This window comes from Pogonomyrmex barbatus, unplaced genomic scaffold, assembly GCF_055798465.1.
Source record: "Pogonomyrmex barbatus isolate J1 unplaced genomic scaffold, ASM5579846v1 scaffold16, whole genome shotgun sequence".
Taxonomy (NCBI): Eukaryota; Metazoa; Arthropoda; class Insecta; order Hymenoptera; family Formicidae; genus Pogonomyrmex; species Pogonomyrmex barbatus.
Window position 1 is genome coordinate 954,449 of NW_028297112.1, and position 19,356 is coordinate 973,804.

At 29.6% G+C, this 19,356-nt stretch overlaps 4 protein-coding genes and 1 long non-coding RNA gene across 11 annotated transcripts; 2 read left to right on the forward strand and 3 right to left on the reverse strand.

Moving 5' to 3' along the window:
* Positions 1-723: 723 nt before the first annotated feature.
* Positions 724-4,042, reverse strand: LOC148937109 (uncharacterized). Of its 2 annotated transcripts, XR_016138677.1 has the most exons (4): positions 3,194-4,042; positions 2,869-2,912; positions 1,393-2,231; positions 724-1,242 (listed from the first exon to the last, which is right to left on the reverse strand). It is a non-coding gene; the product is annotated as an uncharacterized LOC148937109 (long non-coding RNA). The 2 variants fall into 2 exon arrangements; XR_016138676.1 differs by having other exon boundaries at positions 724-2,231.
* Positions 4,043-4,166: 124 nt separating this feature from the next.
* LOC105423804 (delta(3,5)-Delta(2,4)-dienoyl-CoA isomerase, mitochondrial) lies at positions 4,167-6,356 on the forward strand. 3 transcript variants are annotated; one of them, XM_011633715.3, is made up of 7 exons: positions 4,167-4,271; positions 4,719-4,866; positions 4,949-5,037; positions 5,132-5,259; positions 5,385-5,665; positions 5,761-5,887; positions 6,089-6,356. In XM_011633715.3, the coding sequence occupies exons 1-7, from the start codon at positions 4,196-4,198 to the stop codon at positions 6,185-6,187; spliced, it is 948 nt and encodes a 315-aa protein (XP_011632017.2). In that variant the 5' UTR covers positions 4,167-4,195; the 3' UTR covers positions 6,188-6,356. The 3 variants fall into 3 exon arrangements, with proteins under 3 accessions (XP_011632017.2, XP_088930329.1, XP_011632018.2); XM_089074203.1 differs by having other exon boundaries at positions 4,257-4,363; XM_011633716.3 differs by having other exon boundaries at positions 4,270-4,409.
* LOC105423805 (dynein regulatory complex protein 8) lies at positions 5,791-7,769 on the reverse strand. 2 transcript variants are annotated; one of them, XM_089074204.1, is made up of 5 exons: positions 7,630-7,769; positions 7,175-7,291; positions 6,970-7,090; positions 6,665-6,875; positions 5,791-5,916 (listed from the first exon to the last, which is right to left on the reverse strand). In XM_089074204.1, exons 1-5 carry the CDS (start codon positions 7,700-7,702, stop codon positions 5,908-5,910), a joined length of 531 nt encoding a protein of 176 aa, XP_088930330.1. In that variant the 5' UTR covers positions 7,703-7,769; the 3' UTR covers positions 5,791-5,907. The 2 variants fall into 2 exon arrangements, with proteins under 2 accessions (XP_088930330.1, XP_011632019.2); XM_011633717.2 differs by lacking the exon at positions 5,791-5,916 and having other exon boundaries at positions 6,567-6,875.
* Positions 7,535-15,352, reverse strand: CPSF1 (cleavage and polyadenylation specificity factor subunit 1). 3 transcript variants are annotated; one of them, XM_089074199.1, is made up of 22 exons: positions 15,198-15,346; positions 14,840-15,085; positions 14,433-14,647; positions 14,018-14,328; positions 13,663-13,913; positions 13,373-13,554; positions 12,993-13,277; positions 12,735-12,908; positions 12,439-12,573; positions 12,199-12,348; positions 11,727-11,888; positions 11,356-11,591; positions 10,934-11,144; positions 10,686-10,852; positions 10,186-10,432; positions 9,828-10,013; positions 9,464-9,712; positions 9,232-9,384; positions 8,983-9,159; positions 8,625-8,898; positions 8,372-8,501; positions 7,535-8,257 (listed from the first exon to the last, which is right to left on the reverse strand). In XM_089074199.1, the coding sequence occupies exons 2-22, from the start codon at positions 15,030-15,032 to the stop codon at positions 8,071-8,073; spliced, it is 4,275 nt and encodes a 1,424-aa protein (XP_088930325.1). In that variant the 5' UTR covers positions 15,033-15,085; positions 15,198-15,346; the 3' UTR covers positions 7,535-8,070. The 3 variants fall into 3 exon arrangements, with proteins under 3 accessions (XP_088930325.1, XP_088930327.1, XP_088930324.1); XM_089074201.1 differs by having other exon boundaries at positions 15,311-15,332; XM_089074198.1 differs by having other exon boundaries at positions 14,840-15,352.
* Positions 15,353-16,156: 804 nt separating this feature from the next.
* Kaz (E3 ubiquitin-protein transferase Katazuke) lies at positions 16,157-19,342 on the forward strand. Its single transcript, XM_011633714.3, has 5 exons — positions 16,157-16,500; positions 16,945-17,356; positions 17,817-18,129; positions 18,307-18,616; positions 19,096-19,342. The coding sequence occupies exons 1-5, from the start codon at positions 16,462-16,464 to the stop codon at positions 19,195-19,197; spliced, it is 1,176 nt and encodes a 391-aa protein (XP_011632016.1). The 5' UTR covers positions 16,157-16,461; the 3' UTR covers positions 19,198-19,342.
* The last annotated feature ends 14 nt before the right edge of the window (positions 19,343-19,356 follow it).

Genomic DNA, 19,356 nt, shown 5'->3' on the forward strand with positions numbered 1-19,356 from the left:
AAAAAGGCTACACACAAAACATTACCACTCGCTAAGATTTTAATAAGTTTAATTAAATCTTTATATCGATGACATAATATATTGCCATATTAAGTAAAAAGTATTCTAGAAGGTTTAGATGTAATTCATTTGAGATATATATGGTATTACTATGTGGCCAGAGAGTATTGTGGGTTATTTGCATTAAAATATAGTGGCAATCACACAGCTGACAGTAATTTAAACTTCTTCACGTATCTTTTAAGCCAATGACACCTACAGACTTTTCGTAGGATGTCGTTTCTTTCATCACTTTCTTCCCCGGTATTCAGTTCACCATTCTCTCATAAATATCTTTATAGAAAGATATTAAATAAATGTACCTATCAAAATATTTGTATAATCGTTATTTGACAAATTGTACAATATTTAAAAATGTAAAGAAATTTGACTAAATTTTATGTCATAAATATGCAAGTATAACGTATAACGTATACAGTATAAATATGCTTCAATTCTATATTAATTTTGTAAATAAAAAATTGGTGCTTTTTTCGCTCATATATTTATTTAATGTAAACGTTTCTTATTATCATTTAGCATATTATTATATACTAAAATATTAATTATATGTCACATTTATAAAACATTAAAATATTTTTTATATTTACAAATTAAACAGTCATCAAGAAATATTTATCTTTAGTAAATAAAATAATTACAATGAAAATTTTCGTTTTGGGCAAAGTTGACACACTCACTTTTGTTACAAACACATTTAAAGTTAATAATAAATTTATATATATAAAAAATTATTTTGTCAAAGGTTTGTGTCTCTTCTAAAGTTTTATAATAGTAATAGTAATAAATAAGTCGAAAGTTTCAGTACGTAGAATGCTTTTGAAAACGAGAAACTCATTTTAAACGTGAAAAATTCTGTTTTCTGTTCCCACTTGAAACGCTTAGAGATCTAAGTCCGCCCAAGATCCAAGTTCGTCGTCGAATATGTGAGGAGACATCATTAAGATTCCGTGCGTCGATTTCAACAAACCACCAACTGGCATTTGTTCTCCGTAAATGGTAGAAGTGATAGAGATAGAAAAAAGGGTACCACACCCGAGGCTGGTGTTTTCCCTGTGTAGACATGACAACCGAGAAACTCCGTTCACCATTTGCAGCCGGAGAAATTGTAACTAACAATAAGTATTCTTTAACGCGCCATTATTCGCTGTTCCAGCGTCGATAATAACAGAATAATTAACGCTAGAATAAACAAGCGTTGATAATAAATTTAGAACTAAACTAACAATTCGCAGCGTTACGTAATGAAATTCCCGTTTAGCAACGAGAAGATCACAGAAACAATTGTGATAAAATTACAGTATAATAAATATATTATGATAAATTTCTTACTTCGGCAATGTTTCATGTGTTTTCGAGAATTTTTCTATATTTTTAAGAGCCACAATTTTCAAAGCAAATCATATTTACGATGTAGATAGAGCAAGATAATTCCAAAAGTAAGCCGAGAAATTGACGGACGTCGATATGTAGATAAATTAGTTCCGCAATTAACACAGAAACAAATAAGTAGACGGCAAAAGTATAACGGGGTTTACACTTGCTGTACATTGCAATTACGGTCGTTTGCAAACAACGAGCGTCGCGTTTCGTCGTCTTGAGTTGCAGTCGCGACTAAGAATCGGAAAGCCTCTCTCTCTCTCTCTCTCTCTCTCTCTCTGCTATTCTATATGAGAATCTTAGCTCGTTTAAGGTAAGTAACTGCCACGCAAAAACTGGACATTCCGCTGATGTTTGTCCTTTTTTCATTCCACCCGTGTTTTTCCCCTTCCCACTTTTCATCGCCTCGCTCGAAGAGCGATGGTGACACTTCGGCCTCCGCTAGATGCACGATGTACATAATCCCAATGCAATGATCTAAAAATACATGTGTCAAACTACACGTTCATAAAGCTGTTAAGAGATAACTATCGCGTCGCGAGTGAACGCGAAGTGCAACTCAAAATGCAACGAGAGAAGATACATCGAGATACGGTAGAAACTTCAGACTCGAGTTTCGAATAAGAATAACATTCGGTCGGAATAAACTGAAAGAAATTTGTAATTTTTTTGAAATGGAATCTATCAAATATCCAGGAAATAAGAGATCACAAATAAAATTTAAATGCATTGGGCTCATCACTTTATCTCAACTTCAAAATAAAGAAACATGTCTGCAATAATTGCAATGTCTGCAACATAGAAAATATTAATTTAATATTTAAGATTTGTAATCCTTTTTTTCAAAAGTTAAAGTAAATTTAAAATAAATTAAATAATAAATAAATTAAATAAATAAATAAATTTTTTTTCCTTTCTTTTCTTTAATGCTTTCGAGAGGGAGTTAGCATACGAAAAACGTCTTAAAATTTTAAGTATGCGAGATTATTATGATAAAATTTGTAATTTTATTGTTATTATGGTTTTAATGTTATTGCAAAATGCACGCGTCTTTATTTTACTTCAATCAAGATCATGCAATAATTGTCTAAGAATAAAACTTTTCTTAATTAATTATCGATTGAGTTTGATATATTATTAATTCCAAAAATATTTAATTTTGCATGAAAAGATTTCTCATTTTAAAATTCAATATAAGATAAGAGTAAGATTATACTTAAATAAATTACAAAATAAAAAAACCATTCAAAAGCATTTAATAATTTCTTGTAAATATTCTCTGAATTAATAAACATTTCAAAATAAAGAAAGGAAATATCAAGATATTCTTTATTATTAATTACGATTATTAATGATATTATACCGTATATGATTTTAACAAATGCATTACCGTATATAATTAAAATAAAAAAAAGAATAATTACTCACCGGTACGATGTGCAGCGGCGGAGTTGTAATTATATAACGTTAATCTGTAAAATATAAATATATATGAATATTAAAGCAATCCAAACAATTAAAATATCAAGAAATAATTTAATTTTTTATTAATTCTCTAAACAAAAATGTAATAAAGAGATCTAAAATATATTTCTTATAGATATAAATATTTATCCAAATATCTAATAAATACTTTGATTACTAGTTTATATATATAATTTCAATAATTATATCATTAAACATTGTAAAAAATATTCTATAAAAATTACAAAAATATTATTTACACATTTAAACTTATTAACAAATTACTTACTCCATAATTATTCCGTCATTGTTCGATAATTCCATCTTGTTCCTCTTCATAGTTGTTCTTTCGTCCATATAACATTTACGAATACACGATTAATTGATGTCGCGCGCGCATTAATTATTAAAACGTAACGTAGCATAAGACTCGATCTTAATCGTACGCGATTCGCGTTTCGAGATGGAGAATAAACGCGAGGGAGATACGATCGCGCAAAGCAACGATGTCTCGCAAATCGGGAACGCGGATCTCGAATTGCGGAGAATTTCGAAAATCGCACGGCTAACTTCATGCACCAAGCCGTTGCGCGGCATCGTTCGCGACGTATGTCTGCTGCTCCTAACTTCACTTCTATGCACTTTTGCATTTCGCACTAAAAAGAACATGATATGTATTCGCATTTTTCGATGGTTATGACGTTTTTATCTCGTATTGTGATAAAAAGGAATAAACATGCGCATGAAAATTAATAATAAATGTCCACAACAATCGTATTTGCGAGATCATATTTGCAAAGTACGATTGTTGCTTTGTCTATCTACTCACGCGATTCTTGGTCATTTAAATCTCAAGAAGCGTTCATTTCAATAAATCGCCAATGTATCAAATTGAGTATCAAATCTATACTACGCGATATTGTATCAATTACATACAACTCCTGATTATGATTTACTATAATTAATTGCGTACCCTCGATCGACGTCCGCGACATCACATTAATAAGTGAACAATTTAAATGTAAAGTTGGCAACATCATTCTGAAATCGCGCGAAATTTGAGAAAAGACATCAAGTGTCTTCCTTTAAAGCGGAGTTAAAAAAAAGATTAATAATTATACATTATTCAATATAAATATCAAACATTTCAAAAAATTGCAAGTTAAAATTATTGCTGAAATAATTAATTCGCGATGGATCATGTTATGCAATGCTGATCAACTCACTGCAGTCGAAATTCTTATAATTAGTTCCATTCTTTCGAGGATAGAGCTAGAGGGCGCTGAAAATTATGAAAATCATTCTTGTTCTCTGCATCTTTATGTATATAAAACCTGTTGAACCTAACACACATTTAATTTATTTATGTACATAAATATTACTTGTACCTTGTACTTTTAGATAACATTAGTGTTAAGTTAGAAGCATAAGTGGTATCTGTAAAAGCTTTTAAAACATGGTAATAAATATTTTGAAAAATAATTTATCGAAATCAATTAGACAGCGTAAGTTTTTATTCTTTTTTTTAAGTCTGTTATTAACATATATCATTTAACTAATCGTAATGATGTTCAATATATTTCCTCAATTGTATAATTAATTTTTTTTATATCTTGAATTATTCTCATTTTTTAGTTTTTAATAGTGGAAATTTATTATGCGATAATTATTTATAATATCTCTATTATTATTAATACAACATAACAACCTATATTTGCAAAACAGTATAAAAAAAAAATAAAAACAAAGTACCAAGAAAACGATGATAATTTTTTAATATTAAGTTTATTTGTATTCATTGAAATAATTTACAGATTTACAAACTGCTTTTGCACTGAGATATTCTACAGAAATGATACCAGTGTATAAAACATTAGCAGTGTCTGTTCCAAAGCCGTTTGTATATATGGTCAAACTGAATAGGCCAGAGAAGCTGAATGCAATAAATCCAATTATGTGGAAGTATGTAATTATTATTTCTTATCTTTTTATAATTAAATGCTTATTTATGAATGCTTTTCATGAATAAATAATTTTCATGCAGAGAATTTAAGGAATGTTTTGATGGATTATCGTTGAATCCAGATTGCAGAGTAATTGTTTTGTCAGCTGCTGGCAAGATGTTTTGCGCAGGTAAATTATGAGATAATTATGATAGTTATAAAAAATATTGTGTATTCATTTGAGTCAAAAGAATTTTTTATAATCTGATAATTTAATCTTACAGGAATTGATTTACAGGGAATGATGGAAATGGGCCAGAGTTTAGCGAAATACGAGGATATTGCACGCAGATGCAAATTTTTGGAGCTCAAAATTAAGGATTATCAAGAATCATTTACTGCTATAGAAAAGGTATTTCTTTGTAATTATAAAAGTCACATTGTGTTTTGTATATATTTACTTTTCATTGATAATTGTTTTATTTTATTTTTTTAAATTTATAATTCAAAAGTAATAATATAGGATCATTTGAATAGTGTTCCAAACCTGTGATAGCTGCTGTACATGGTGCATGCATTGGTGCTGGTGTGGACATGATATCTGCAGCTGATATTCGCTACGCTTCTTCCAATGCATATTTTCAAATAAAGGAAATTGATATAGGGATGGTAGCTGATGTAGGTACACTTCAGCGATTTCCAAAAATTGTGGGGTCTGACAGTTTGGTAAGAGAGCTTGTCTATACAGCGCGTAAGTATCCAGCAACTGAAGCATTGAAAAGTGGATTTATAAGCCTCATGCTGGATAATGAGGAGAGGTAAAATAATAAATACACTGAAACAAGAAATAACAAGCTTCTAATGAATTAGCATGATATGAATTGATATAACATTATTTGTATTTTCTTTTCAGCTTATTGAATAAATCAATAGAAATTGCTGAAAATATTGCAAGCAAGAGTCCAGTTGCAGTGCAAGGTTCAAAAATGAGCATGGTATATTCCAGAGATCATTCTGTCCAAGAAGGATTAGACCATATTGTAAGTATTTCTTCCTGCTTTTAATCCACCTGAAATTATATGATAAAAATCTATAATTTTATACACACATACATACACACACACACACACACACACACACACACACACACACACACACATACACATATATATATACATATGTGAAATAAGTTTTACTCGAACAGCTATTCAATGACATATTTTTGGGATCTGTTTCAATAGGCGATGCATAATAAAGCAATGCTTCAAAGTGAAGATTTCTTGAACGCAGTTATAGCGCAGGCTGTTAAAGGAGATCCTCCAATATTCTCAAAATTATAAATTATTTTATTTTTGATATTCTTATGTGATTGTAGTATTCTATCATGATAATATCTATTATGATTGTATAATATTATATTGATATTATTTACATCAATATTAGATATAAAAATGGACATATTTTTTAAAATTGTATTTATATGACAAAGTATAAAACCAATTTATATAACTTTTCTGATCAGATATTTTTTGCCTTGATCTTTTATATAATTTGCTGCTAATAAAATATTTTTTTTATCAGAGAGCGTCTTTCAAAAAAAAGATGCTTTCCCATCTGCGCCTTTTAGGTAATTCTACCAATTTCGCAGCTTCCATTTCATCAACAATATTATATACGTTCATATTTTCAGGAATTTTTACCTATAATTTTTATCGCGAATAAAGATTTTAAACAATAGATTTAACAAAATAAGACGTTTTTAGATGTACTCCTATTGAAAAAAAGTTAGCATATTGAAAATGAATATTTTTACATACAATTAATGAATTAATGTAATGTTCATAATTAATTTTCCCAGTTTCCGCGTCACAAGCTACGGCCATCATATCGGCCACTTCTTCCTTCGTAAATGGCTCTCCAATTTCCATAATTGATTTCTCTAAATCATCTTTCATGATATATCCACGATTTTCAGGATCTAATAATTGGAACGCTTTCAATAACTCTTCTGGTTCTGCTGGTTTAAATCTAAATATCATTATGCATATATTGTATTAGCATGGGTTATTCATTTTCCTATCGGCTATTTATTTAACAGAGGAAAAGTTTTATTTGAACATACTTGCGTTCACTGAGCGCTTTGCTCATATAGTCTACAAATTTGTTTAGTGGTACGCAATTAGTTTCGACATCTTCGACTTCTACTTGTATTTCTTGTAATTCAGCCTCTGTGATGACACATCCTGTTAAGTAATATAAATAATAATATATCTTGAACGTGTGCTAGAGATATATAAGATTAATGCTTTTTACATCGTGAATATTACCTAATGCTCTAATTATAGTTCCCAAATCTCTAACATCTATTTCACCACTCTTTGCAACATCAAACACATCAAACGCTTCATAAAGTCTTTTTTCTAACAATGACGGTCCAACAATCACTAAGAGTATACAATATAAAAATTGTTAAATATTAATTATGAAATTGATATAGAAACTAATACTAAAGTACTTACTAATAATTCAGAAAATCAGACTAACAAACTTCTTTAAGAAATATAAGAAATAAAGAAGAACGACTTTCAAAAAAATACTACTTTTCAAGAATTGTTTGATCAATAAGTAATGTGAAATGATCAATATATCAAGGAATTTTTGCTTTATAATAGAATTTGCATGTACGATTTTCTTTTTATGTATTAAACATTTATTAAAAAAAATGAGAAGTTTTATTTTACAACTATACATATTATTTACAACATTTTCCACTGGTACATACATCTTTGAGTTTCTCTTCGTATGGTTAATCGTTTTTCTAGGAGAGTCTTTCTAGGAGAAATTGATGGACGCATTTGGGAATATATATATATCACCACAATAATACGAGCAAATATTTCTTAGTTTGATTATACATAGATGATAAATAAATTCGTTAATTTGTATCGCAGAACAATTATAATTGATACTATAATTTTTTATATAAAGATAAATTATATCTGTCTGTTGTTTTATATTAAAGTGTAAATTTAGGTTCTATTATATAATTTAACATGATACACATGAATGAAACAATTGCAAATTATGCTATGACAATTTCAGAATGTATTTAGCATGTCAAAAATACTTATTATGCAAGCAACATTCGGTAAAACTCATTTTAAGCTATTTTCAGGTAATATAAAGATAAATGATCGGCTATATAAATATATTACGACTCCACTTAAAAGTGGGCCGTTTGTCGATCAATCTCAATGATGTCTTCAATAATCTCTTGAACGCGCGTTCCAATTTTCTTGGCTAAATCTGCTTTCTCATTGTTAGGTAAGAAAAGATAACGCCAAACCAAATCACCATCAATGATGCCTCTTGCTGGATTACCTTGATTTCGAACGTAACTTTTGTACGTGCTAAAGAAAAAATTTTAAATATGTTAAGATTTTATTTGATTATTAATTATTAATTTAATTAACAAGTAAAATAATAGCAAACGTAATATCTGTATAATCATAATTAAAACTTGCCGATAAGCTTTCGGATTTAAACCCGCTATGTGACAAATATGTGTAACCAACACATTTTGCAACATGAGTAATCTTCGATATGTTTTTTCTGGTACTGGTAAAATGTAACCAAGACTGCCATCCAATGATGCTAAAATATAAAAAAAAAAAAAGAGTTGTAATTGCGTGTAAAAATGTTTGAATATTTAAAGAATATTTTACTACAGAGTTATTTGATTTATACATATCATTTCTAAAATATAATTTGACTTACCGTACATAGTAACATGTCTTTTATCAGCTCCGGAAAATTGCTTTTTATCATTCGCAGGATCGCTAATTCTACATCTAATACGGAAGAAAGTGTTTACTTTCTGTCCTAAATGAAAATCTGCCTTTCTAATTAATTTTTGACCTCCTAGACTTTCTCTGGATTCTGGTTGATACATAAATAAAGCTAAATTGCTCTCCCCATCAGCCACAAGAAAACCTAAATTTGTATTATCAATTAGATATTCTATTGTGTATACCTCTGCCGGTCTAAAATCCTGTAACAGAATAAATTATATATTTCAAATGCACATTCATAAATAGTAATCAATGTATATTCAAAATTAATAAATTATACTCACTCTACTAACAAGGGAGAGTGTTCTATATTCTTCTTGAAACCTTAACAAGCTAATCGATTTATAGACATCGGCTATTAAGATGAGACTTTTAATACTAAGCATTTGATGGATAAAAATTTGAGTATCGATAAAAGCAACTCCAACAAGATCGTTATCTTTCAATTGCCAAATATAAATCTGCAATGAAATAATATAATTTTTAATGCTATTCACAATAGACACATTTTCATAATAAATCGAAAGGAATACTTTTTGTCCAACAGCTGAGACTAAAAATCCTGATACTTGTGTTATAGCAGTTATAGGTCCTTTTTGTTCTTTCGCATAAATTTGTTTAAATCTATTTTTGGTTAATGGCTGGCCAGGCTCGGGAACCACTTCAATTATGTCAAATATAAGTATCTAAGAATTTTGAAAACAAGATCATTAATTGATGAAGCTTGATTTTAATAACATTTTATGATATAAATATAGAACTCACTCGTCCTCTGCTTGTAATATCTTCGCCGTAATTATAATTCGTTCCTAATACTATGTAACCTTTTAAACCGGATCTCGTGCCTTCATAAGCTAGAGATACATTCTTTAAACAAGTAACATGCTCCCATTGGTCCAGCTCAATTTTTGTATTGGGAATAGTTTCCCATGAAACTGGAGAAAATAGTACGATGGAAAATTGTTCTTGGGATGGATAAAGAAATCTATCTGGGCGCTCCTCTTCCGTAAATTCCTGATTGATAAAAAACACATTTATCAACATTAATTTTTCGCCTTTAAACTATGTTTGATAAATAAATATCAATAAATATTCTAAAAATTAAAAAAGAAAATATTTTTATCAATACCTTATCTTCACCGTTAAATCTATAATAACTTTTCAGAGGTTCAGCTGTACTTGTTATAACACAATAGGTTTTGCTTTCAAGATGATACGTAACAAAATGTGGGGTACATCGCAAAGGGACTTTCCTAACTGGCCATGGAGCATCATACGATAAGTGAGTTGGTAAGACACATATCCGTAGTTCCTCCTGAAAAGTAAAATTTAAAATTACAAAACTTTATATTTAAAAACAAATACAAAAGAATAAAGTATTTATTTAAAAAATGATAAATTAATATTTCAGAAAATATTGATTTTCTGCAAAGATATTTTATGTTAAAATTAAAGTTTTATACAAAATATTTAGTCTTATATTATACCTTTCTATTAAAGTATAGAAAACCTTGCGGACAATTAATATTGTTAAAAGCAGCGAAGGATGTGACAGAACCGTCAATGCCCATTGGATGCACACGCAATTCACCGCGTCCAGTTAAAAATATCCAATGTGGATAATCACTGCAGATAAATACTCCATTATATCCAGCAATGTTGCTAAAATAACGCATCACACAAACGCGAGTTTCACATCCGTTCCTTGGAATATCTTCTTCTTTAGGTCTTGGACTATGGAGAAAAATTCAATTAAAAATTGTAGGAATTGTAGGAATTTTTTAACACGCTCTATTTTTGTAGAAAAAGTTATTATATATTATCATAACCATTATTAATATATATATATATATATATATATATATATATATATATATATATTAATAATTAATAAGTAATTATATATTGCAATAATTATTTTTTGTGTGTATGTTGAAATTATTATTCTATATTAAGATGGAATTATATGTATTAGAATTATTCGAACCTTAAACGTCCCGGAATTATTCCATGGTCCAATTTCTTAAATCTCAATTTTAGATATCCTTTTGGATATTTGTAAGCTTGATAAATTTGCAATTCCGAATCGAGGCGTACTAACAGCATCGGTCGGTTTCCATGATGTCCTAGGGCAACCATCAAAATTTCACGAACCTGTGGAAATATATATTTTTTTAAAAGTACTAGATTTTTTATAAATTTTATATAAGAACATTATAGAGAAAAATAAATTACCTGCATATCTGGATGAGGGATCTCGTTGATCGGCGCTGATTGCAAAGTTGTGGATTCCATGCTGTCATGCAATACATATTGACCATAGCCAAAATTACGAATAAGATAAGATAATCGTAAATCAGGTAAGGAATAAATTTCTAAAGTTCCGCTGTCTCTGTACACAAGTAGCCAATATGTGGATTTAATTTCCTGCAAATGTCTTTGCCACCTATTACAAAAATTCATATTATGAAAATATATGTCAATGTATTTATTTATCAATGTATGTATTTACATATCAAGAATCTTATATCAATATGTTTAAAAATTAATTAGTCAAATATTTTTCATTTAATAAGAAATATGACTGATAGAATATATTGATTAAAAGTTTAATCAAGCATTTTAAAAATATGAATAGCTAAACACGTATTTTTTACCAAGGTGATTTCTTAGTAGTTCCATCTGATGTTTTTGGATATGACGGTGCAGGCATTTGGAATGCGGGAGCATCACCGTATAATAGATCATCTTCATTATCGATATTAGTAAGCACAGATGGCTCTTCTACATTGTATTCTTCTTCAGTCTGCTCGTCGTCTGCATTCTCAGGTAATTGTGTCGTAAAAATTCCGCTTACGTCTCTGTAAGCGCATAACGCTTCTATCTGGGGACGCTGTAAATGTGTGTGTGTGTGTGTGTGTGTGTGTGTGTGTGTGTGTGTGTGTGTGTGTGTGTGTGGATAGTGAATTTTAAGAATATTTCAAGACTATTATTATTAATATTATTACAATAAAATGAATAAACTTACAAACAATAAATTGGCAGCCTGAGCATGCAATCTTGCTGTACCTCTTACTTCTCTAAGGGTTAATAACATCACTTGTCCATCTTCTGAGAGTAATGCTACATATGGATCGGCACAACTTGCGTGTATAATTGGACAGCCAAGATCTATAGGCATGTGTTGGATCTGTAATAAAAGTTATTATTTATATGAAAATGCAAGTGTTATAATTTATAATTAAAGAAACATATATAAAAAAAGAAATATTAAAATATTTTGCTTCCACATTTATACAATTTGTAATAAAATAAATAAAATGTTTATATTTGCAAAATCATTAATTGTTAATCACACTACAAGTGTCCTATTCTTAGAAATAATTTTAACAATAAAAGACTTTATCGTGCGCACAAGATTAATTTTTTTTTATAATAAAAATCACAAAAAGTAAAAATTACAAAAAATTAATATACATATTTAAGATTAATATACATACTTGTTCGATGCCTTGCAAAAGACGTACTCCCATTTGAGTAACTTGTACAATGTATCTGTTAGCTCCAAGATTACCAGCAAATACTGTACTTCCTTGTGTACTAAATCCACTCTGATCAACTTCATTAATTTCTTGACCGGTTTGGAGAATCTATGAATAAATTATAACTCAAGTACTAATTATTATATCTATTAAAATGTATGAAGCGATATTTAAACATTATATTGAAAATGATTATACCATAGTTGAATCTTCTTGACTTAATATCAAGAATGCATGAGATCCTTCTGCTTCCGTCTTGACTTCATCGTTATTTAATATACCAACAACGGTCCACATATCTTCACAACCAGGCAATTCAAATGTTGTCACGACCTATTTTTATTAAAAATTTAATAAACAATTATATTTTCGTATCTCATAATTCATAAATTTCATTTTAATAATAAAAATAATCATAAACTTTCTAGAATTAAATGTAGAATATAAATTATTAGTACTTTATATAAAAGTTGATATGCTATGTTAGTAATTACTTGAGGACGTATAGAACGTTGTAGTACACAAAGTGCACCATTTTTGCCATATCCGGATGTTGTTACGAGCTCAACGTCGGGATCTTGATTCTGTAGAAATTCTTCAGACAGGAAAGCTGGTTCTCCCATGGAAATATTTCCGCACGGTCCAATGTTTAATAAGCTATCACATACCTATCAGTAAAAAGTAATATAAATATATTGAAATTAATATAAAAGAGTATATACATCGTGTAAAGTAAGAAAAATTGTTGATACCTCAAAAATATATGAAGTGATCTGAATGGATGTATGAGTTTCACTGCCATATACTTCTAATTCTTCTGGATCCTTGATATCTAATACATCCGACGCCATCCAATCACCAAGAAAATCTTGTTTTGTTTTTTTAACTGGAGGTTCTTCGCTTTCATTTTCTTCAATGGTAATTTCACCACCATTTAGATTTTTCAGAGCTTCCGGCTCTTTTTCCGTAAATCGTAACAATAATGAATTACCAAGTCGAGAACCAAGGAAAAGATAATTATCTTCACACATACATACCTAAAATATAACAAAGCATACATGATATTGAAAAGAACAGTAAATATATTTGCATATATATGTGTAACAATTAAAAATTAAATATGAATACTTACACACGATGTTAACACACTAGCAGCAGCTTTGTCGAAGTGAAATCCACGCACGGATCGCATACTATCTGCGAAGAGAGACAAAACATAGAGTTCTCCACTTTTCAAAGAGATAACTAAACGATCAGCAGATATAAATGCAACCTGTGCTCCTTCTAAACTCATTTTAACTCCTTCCTGTGGCTCTATAAAAATCAAATAAAATAACAAGTGTATATTTAATAATTAATGCATTAGATGGAAATTACACATTAAATATAATTAATAATAATATTTTTAGAAATGCTACATACTTAAGGGAAAATTTGTACTTGAGTCTGCTAAATTGTTAAGAGATACTCCATAAGGTGGTATACTTTGATTCAGATAAATAAGTGAGTTGACTGCCATTATTAGAGTACCACCCAGCGGTTTTTTCACAGGTACAGCTTGATAACAATCAAATGGTAAATTGGAGACAGACCAGATAATAGGATGAACTCTTTGCTGAATATTCAAAGATATTGCAACCATAGCGCAGGTATCTTGTCTCACTGCAATACGTCTGTGTACATAATTCATAATCCATAATCAACAGATATGTAATTCTTTATGTAATCCTTTATTTATTCTATAAGTATGTAACATAAATATAAAATATGCTCTTACCCTGAAAATGTCCTTACTGGTTCATATAAAATTAATAATGTAGGTTCATAATATCCATGTAGAAACTGTAAATCTATTACATTATCCATCTTCTCTTCCAAAGTTTTTAATACTATCATATATGAAGATAATATGGGAGTCTTATTAGAAGATGACAATTTTGCAGTGTCAAGTAAATCACCATCATCAAGACTGGGATCCTTGCGAAAGGGTAGCACAACCAATTTTTTGCCAAATATCAACATTACTGCACATCTTCCCTCAGGATCCACTCTTACTATTGGTATATGATGATGATTTGTCCATCCATCCTAATTGAATAAAATATAATTTGAAAATTTAATTTGCATTGCTAAAATTAAAATCATAGTCGCTGATTAATTTGGTGCTAGAACAGTTATCAATGTAATTCTACCTTTATTTCTTCTTCTTCAAAGTAATGTAACGATACAGTTCTCAAGTCGTGAATGTCCTGATCATACTCAACAACAGATAGCTTGGCATCACGGAAGCTAAGTAGGAGAGAATCCCTTTGTGATCCAATGAGATGAACTGCCTGCATTGACATGATGTTTCCATGTAAGATGTATTGAGCTAAACACTCCAGTTTCATTTTAGGAGGTCGTATTTCTATAGAAAGAATATACATATAATTCTTTATTTTGTACATTCAAATAAACATGTATTTGTTTATCATTTAACAAAGAATAAAAATAAAGAAGAAAGAATAAGAGAATAAAAATGATTTCAGAAGCATTGCGAAGCATTGTTAAGTGGAATGTAGTCCATGCAGACCGAATGGATGGAAGAATGAAAAAGTACCTGTATATTTCTCCCTTCTAGTCATGTCGATATCAGGAATCAAACGAAACACTCGTATAATATTCGCACCAGCAACAACAAGACATTTCTCGGTTCGATTGAAAAAGTGGCATGTAATCGCATGCTCGACTCCTGTTGCTAGATGAGTATTTTTGCATATAGAATACATAATGATATCACTAGTTGATATCATTCGTTACAATAATCACAGATATGTCCCAACTTCCTTTTCATTAATAAAGGCTCCTGCAAAATTATACACTAGATATATACTGGTATTTCGAAGAGGTTAACTCTTAAAGAGAGCGTCAACAAATTGCCAATAAGGTTAGACTTCCGATATTAAGCCATATACTACGTTTACAGGGCGACGTTAAACCGGTTTAGTAACAACTGTAGTTAGTGGAATCTTGCGTTCGGTATTTGTATTCTCTAAAAATGTGTTCCAATTAAATGCAGGAAATCACTAACTATGATTGTTACTACATCGATTTAACGTCGCCGTGTAAACGTAGTAATAGATATAGAAATATAAAGAGGCATTTACTACATTTTTATTGGATAATTCTACGCATGCGTTACACTACGTCAATATATGTCGTATAAAATTTATGAAAAATAGGTTATACGGCAAATAATGGGATAAATTATTAATACGATTTTATATTAAAATATTATTTATTGGTAATTATTTAGAATCTTGTCATCTCCGATTTTTGATAAAATTAGGCTTAACGACGCGGTTTCGCTCAAAATAAAAAAATCTGGCAGAAAAATGCGGTGATCTGCCTCGCAACCGAGATATTAAGCGAGATATTCAATTTAAAATTAAAATTTAAAATTCAAATTTTAAAATTTTAAAATTAAAATTAAAATTTAAAATTTAAAATTTAAAATTCAAATTTAAAATTTGAAATTTAAATTTAAATTAAAAATTTGAAATTTAAATTAAAAATTTGAAATTTAAATTAAAATTTAAATTTAAAATTTAAATTTAAATTTTAAAATTCAAATTTTAAAATTAAAATTTAAAATTTGAAATTTGACTGTTGTTAGTTAACGACACCGACAGTAAGCGTGTATCAAGGCTGTGTTCGTAAATTCACTGTCATTACTGAAAACATATAGTCTACGTAACGTATTCTATAGATTTTCAATACTGACAGTGAATTTACGAACACAGTTCAAATAGAGCTCATAAGGTGATTAAAGATGAAAAACGTAGATGAATGAGGTCACCACATGACGGGTCACCGTGGTGCCATCTGTGGCAATTCGTCGACATTACATCTCAAAATTACGTGTAAACAAATTGACATATGATGGAAGAGTGAACTAGAGGTGAATACGCGAGTCGATGCAATCCTTTCTTCGGGCTCCGAGTCGTTGCTTGCACTTGCTGCACTTGATTTTCTTATTTTTTTCTTTCTTCAACATTCGTATATACATTTATCTTGTTTAAAGTGCAGAGAATGCTAAGGAGTGCAAATTACGCGACAAATTTATTGACATGGATGTGAATATCGTGTCGCAATATATAATTGATACCTAATCGTTGACTCTCTTGTCATATTCTTCACTGTTTGACTCCGTTGTCCTTTTGTGACTCATCTTTAAGCAATATGTCAGACGTCAAGAGCCTTGAGCATCCCACATTGAAGGTGAACTATTTCATATCTCTCTTATTGTTCTTGTTAAACGGAATGTTTTTTTTATATATTTTACCATTTGGAAATTTTATCCTAGCACTCTGTATATATTCTGTATATAATATATATAATTGTCAAGGAAATAATTTTTTAAGCTGATAATCTCTGAAGTTATATCTTTGTAAAAATAAGTCGCTAAAGAAAAATATATTTTTTTAAATAAATTACTAGAGCAAATAATATCTGCAAGAGCAAATTTTTTAAACAACAGACATGTATATTATGCATAATAACACATAATCTTGCCAGTTCTCTATATTATTCTATATAAACACATTTTTATTTCTTATTTATTTTAAATTTTGTAAAAATTTTGATGGATATTTAAAATAGTTAATTTTTCAGAAAATATATCAAAATATGCTTATATGTCTGATAGTATAATATAAAACACAGGTTCCATATGAGCTGTTGAATAAGAAATTCCGTTCTGCTCAAAAAACTCTTGACAGAGAAGTATCACATGTCCAGACGGTATCAAATGAACTTGAGAAAAGTTTGAAGACTGATGGATCTTATGTAGCTACTGGAGAAATCAGCAAGTTGCTTGGTGGCGTGGTTGCTAGACTTCAAGTCTTGAAGCGTAAAGCTCAAGAATCTATAGCTGAAGAATTACAAGCAGGCATGGTATGTAAACGAAGATTAGATCACTTGAAGGATCATGCTAATACCTCTCCAAGCGCTGTCAATCAGTGGAGACGGCAGAGATTAGACAGAATGTTAGTGGAATATTTTCTTCGCAAGGGATACTATAAAACAGCAACTAAACTGGCAGACAGCAGCGAACTTAGGGACTTAACAAATATTGGTATTATATTCTTTTATTATATTTTTTATTCACTTGAAATAAGAATCCACTAACATATTTGAAGTTATAGTCATAAAGGGATTACCATGTAATAGATAAAGAGAAAGAAGAAATAGAAATAATTATACAAATTTAACATATTCACTGCTGAGAAAAGACTGAGCTAATAGTGCCATGTTCAACTTCCTCTAGCTGCAATGAAGCTCAGCTGAGATCATTCCACTCTGAATCATAAGCAGTGAATATGTTAAATAAATATTCAAGACAATGATAAAGAAGGGCCGATTTGAACTGGAAAAGTATCCTGAGAAAAAAATTAAAAAAAAACTTTTTGAATCATTAATTTTTAAAAATTTTATATGTTCTTAGTATTTGCTTTAACTTTTAATATTTATTCCATATTTTGTAACATTTATATTATATACATTTATATTTATTGTAACATTTATATTTATTATAGATGTATTTATGGTATCGAGAGAAGTAGAAAAATCTTTGGCTAATCATGAAACTGCAAGATGCATTGGTTGGTGTCACGACAATCGTTCAAAATTGAGAAAACTAGGCAGCACTATGGAATTCAATTTGCGTGTACAAGAATTTATAGAATTGGTGCGAAGCGACAGACGGCTTGATGCAGTGAAACATGCCCGAAAGTATTTTGCCAATTATGACGATTATCAGCTGCAAGAGATTCAGTGTTGCATGGGCCAGTTGGCCTTCCCAGCCCATGCATACTTAAGTCCTTATAAGGATCTTCTAGACGAGAAGAGGTTCGCAATTACTATTTACATTTGTTATTTACAGACACATTTTTGTAATCGTTTAATTCATGATATAAAGTCATCAGAATATCTTGTAAATAACCAAAATAACTATCATTGTTCGATTTCAACAAATAATAATTAATAATTAATAATAAATAATAATTTATAAAAATTTGGTTGCAGATGGGATAGGCTGATTGAGACATTTCGGCAAGAAAACTATAGACTGTTTCAGCTGGCAAGCCAGAGCGTATTTACGGTAGCTCTTCAAGCGGGTCTGTCAGCTCTTAAAACGCCTCAATGTTACAGCGCAAATAAGGAAGGTCGAAATCCTAGTTGTCCAGTTTGCAATGAAGCATTAAACGAACTAGCCGCGCCATTGCCTTTCGCTCATTGTTCGCAATCACGGCTCGTTTGTAGCATAAGCGGGAAACCACTGAATGAGTATAACCAACCTATGATGATGCCTAACGGATATGTATATGGTGAACAAGTAAGTTAAATTATCAAAATATTAATAATATTTTAGAAAACATCAAAAAATGTTATCCGTAAAATATATAACATAAAGATAATATTAATGTGAAACTGTAATGCAGAATATTAAAGTAATTCTTTAAATAAGAATATTAATTATTACACTATTAAATGTATCACACAAGAAAGCTTATATATACATTTTACACACACACACACACACACACACACACACACACACACACACAAAACCATACACACACACCCACAACCATACACACATACCATATATATTACATATTATAATTTTAGATAGCTGTATGTCTATCAGTTATAAATATCTACTTTTTTCCGATAATTAAATTTTTGATAATTCAAATTATACATCGTAATTAAACATCATAATTATTATTGTATTTAAATTTATCTTTTGTCTTTAAAAAAATGATTATATTTTTTACACTTGTGTTTACATTTATAAATTTTTTATTGCAGGCATTGGAAAAAATGGCTCAAGAAAATAATGGTACGGTGATTTGTCCAAAGACCAAAGAAGTATTTCCATATAAAAAAATCGAAAAGGTTTACGTTATGTAAGCTTTCGTATTGACACAAAGTATATACATATGTTGTACTATATGCTTAACGCTTATGGCCCTCTTCTTGCTTCAAACTCTCTGTTATTTAATAATTGTATTCTACTAATATTACTGGAACAAAATAATATCTATTTTTAATGAAATTATTGATCGACTT

Coding starts and splice junctions, on each gene's coding strand:
- CPSF1 (XM_089074198.1), bottom strand. CDS start 15,032: ATGATATCAACTAGTGATATCATTATGTATTCTATATGCAAAAATACT. Junction 11,889..12,198: donor TTTTGCAAGGCATCGAACAA/GTATGTATATTA, acceptor CTTTTATTACAG/ATCCAACACATGCCTATAGA. Junction 9,385..9,463: donor ATATTACAAGCAGAGGACGA/GTGAGTTCTATA, acceptor CAAAATTCTTAG/ATACTTATATTTGACATAAT.
- LOC105423805 (XM_011633717.2), bottom strand. CDS start 7,702: ATGCGTCCATCAATTTCTCCTAGAAAGACTCTCCTAGAAAAACGATTA. Junction 7,292..7,629: donor ACGAAGAGAAACTCAAAGAT/GTATGTACCAGT, acceptor GTATACTCTTAG/TGATTGTTGGACCGTCATTG. Junction 7,091..7,174: donor AACTATAATTAGAGCATTAG/GTAATATTCACG, acceptor ATTACTTAACAG/GATGTGTCATCACAGAGGCT.
- LOC105423804 (XM_011633715.3), top strand. CDS start 4,196: ATGAAAATCATTCTTGTTCTCTGCATCTTTATGTATATAAAACCTGTT. Junction 5,038..5,131: donor TGGCAAGATGTTTTGCGCAG/GTAAATTATGAG, acceptor TTAATCTTACAG/GAATTGATTTACAGGGAATG. Junction 5,260..5,384: donor CATTTACTGCTATAGAAAAG/GTATTTCTTTGT, acceptor TCATTTGAATAG/TGTTCCAAACCTGTGATAGC.
- Kaz (XM_011633714.3), top strand. CDS start 16,462: ATGTCAGACGTCAAGAGCCTTGAGCATCCCACATTGAAG. Junction 16,501..16,944: donor TTGAGCATCCCACATTGAAG/GTGAACTATTTC, acceptor TATAAAACACAG/GTTCCATATGAGCTGTTGAA. Junction 17,357..17,816: donor TAGGGACTTAACAAATATTG/GTATTATATTCT, acceptor TATTTATTATAG/ATGTATTTATGGTATCGAGA.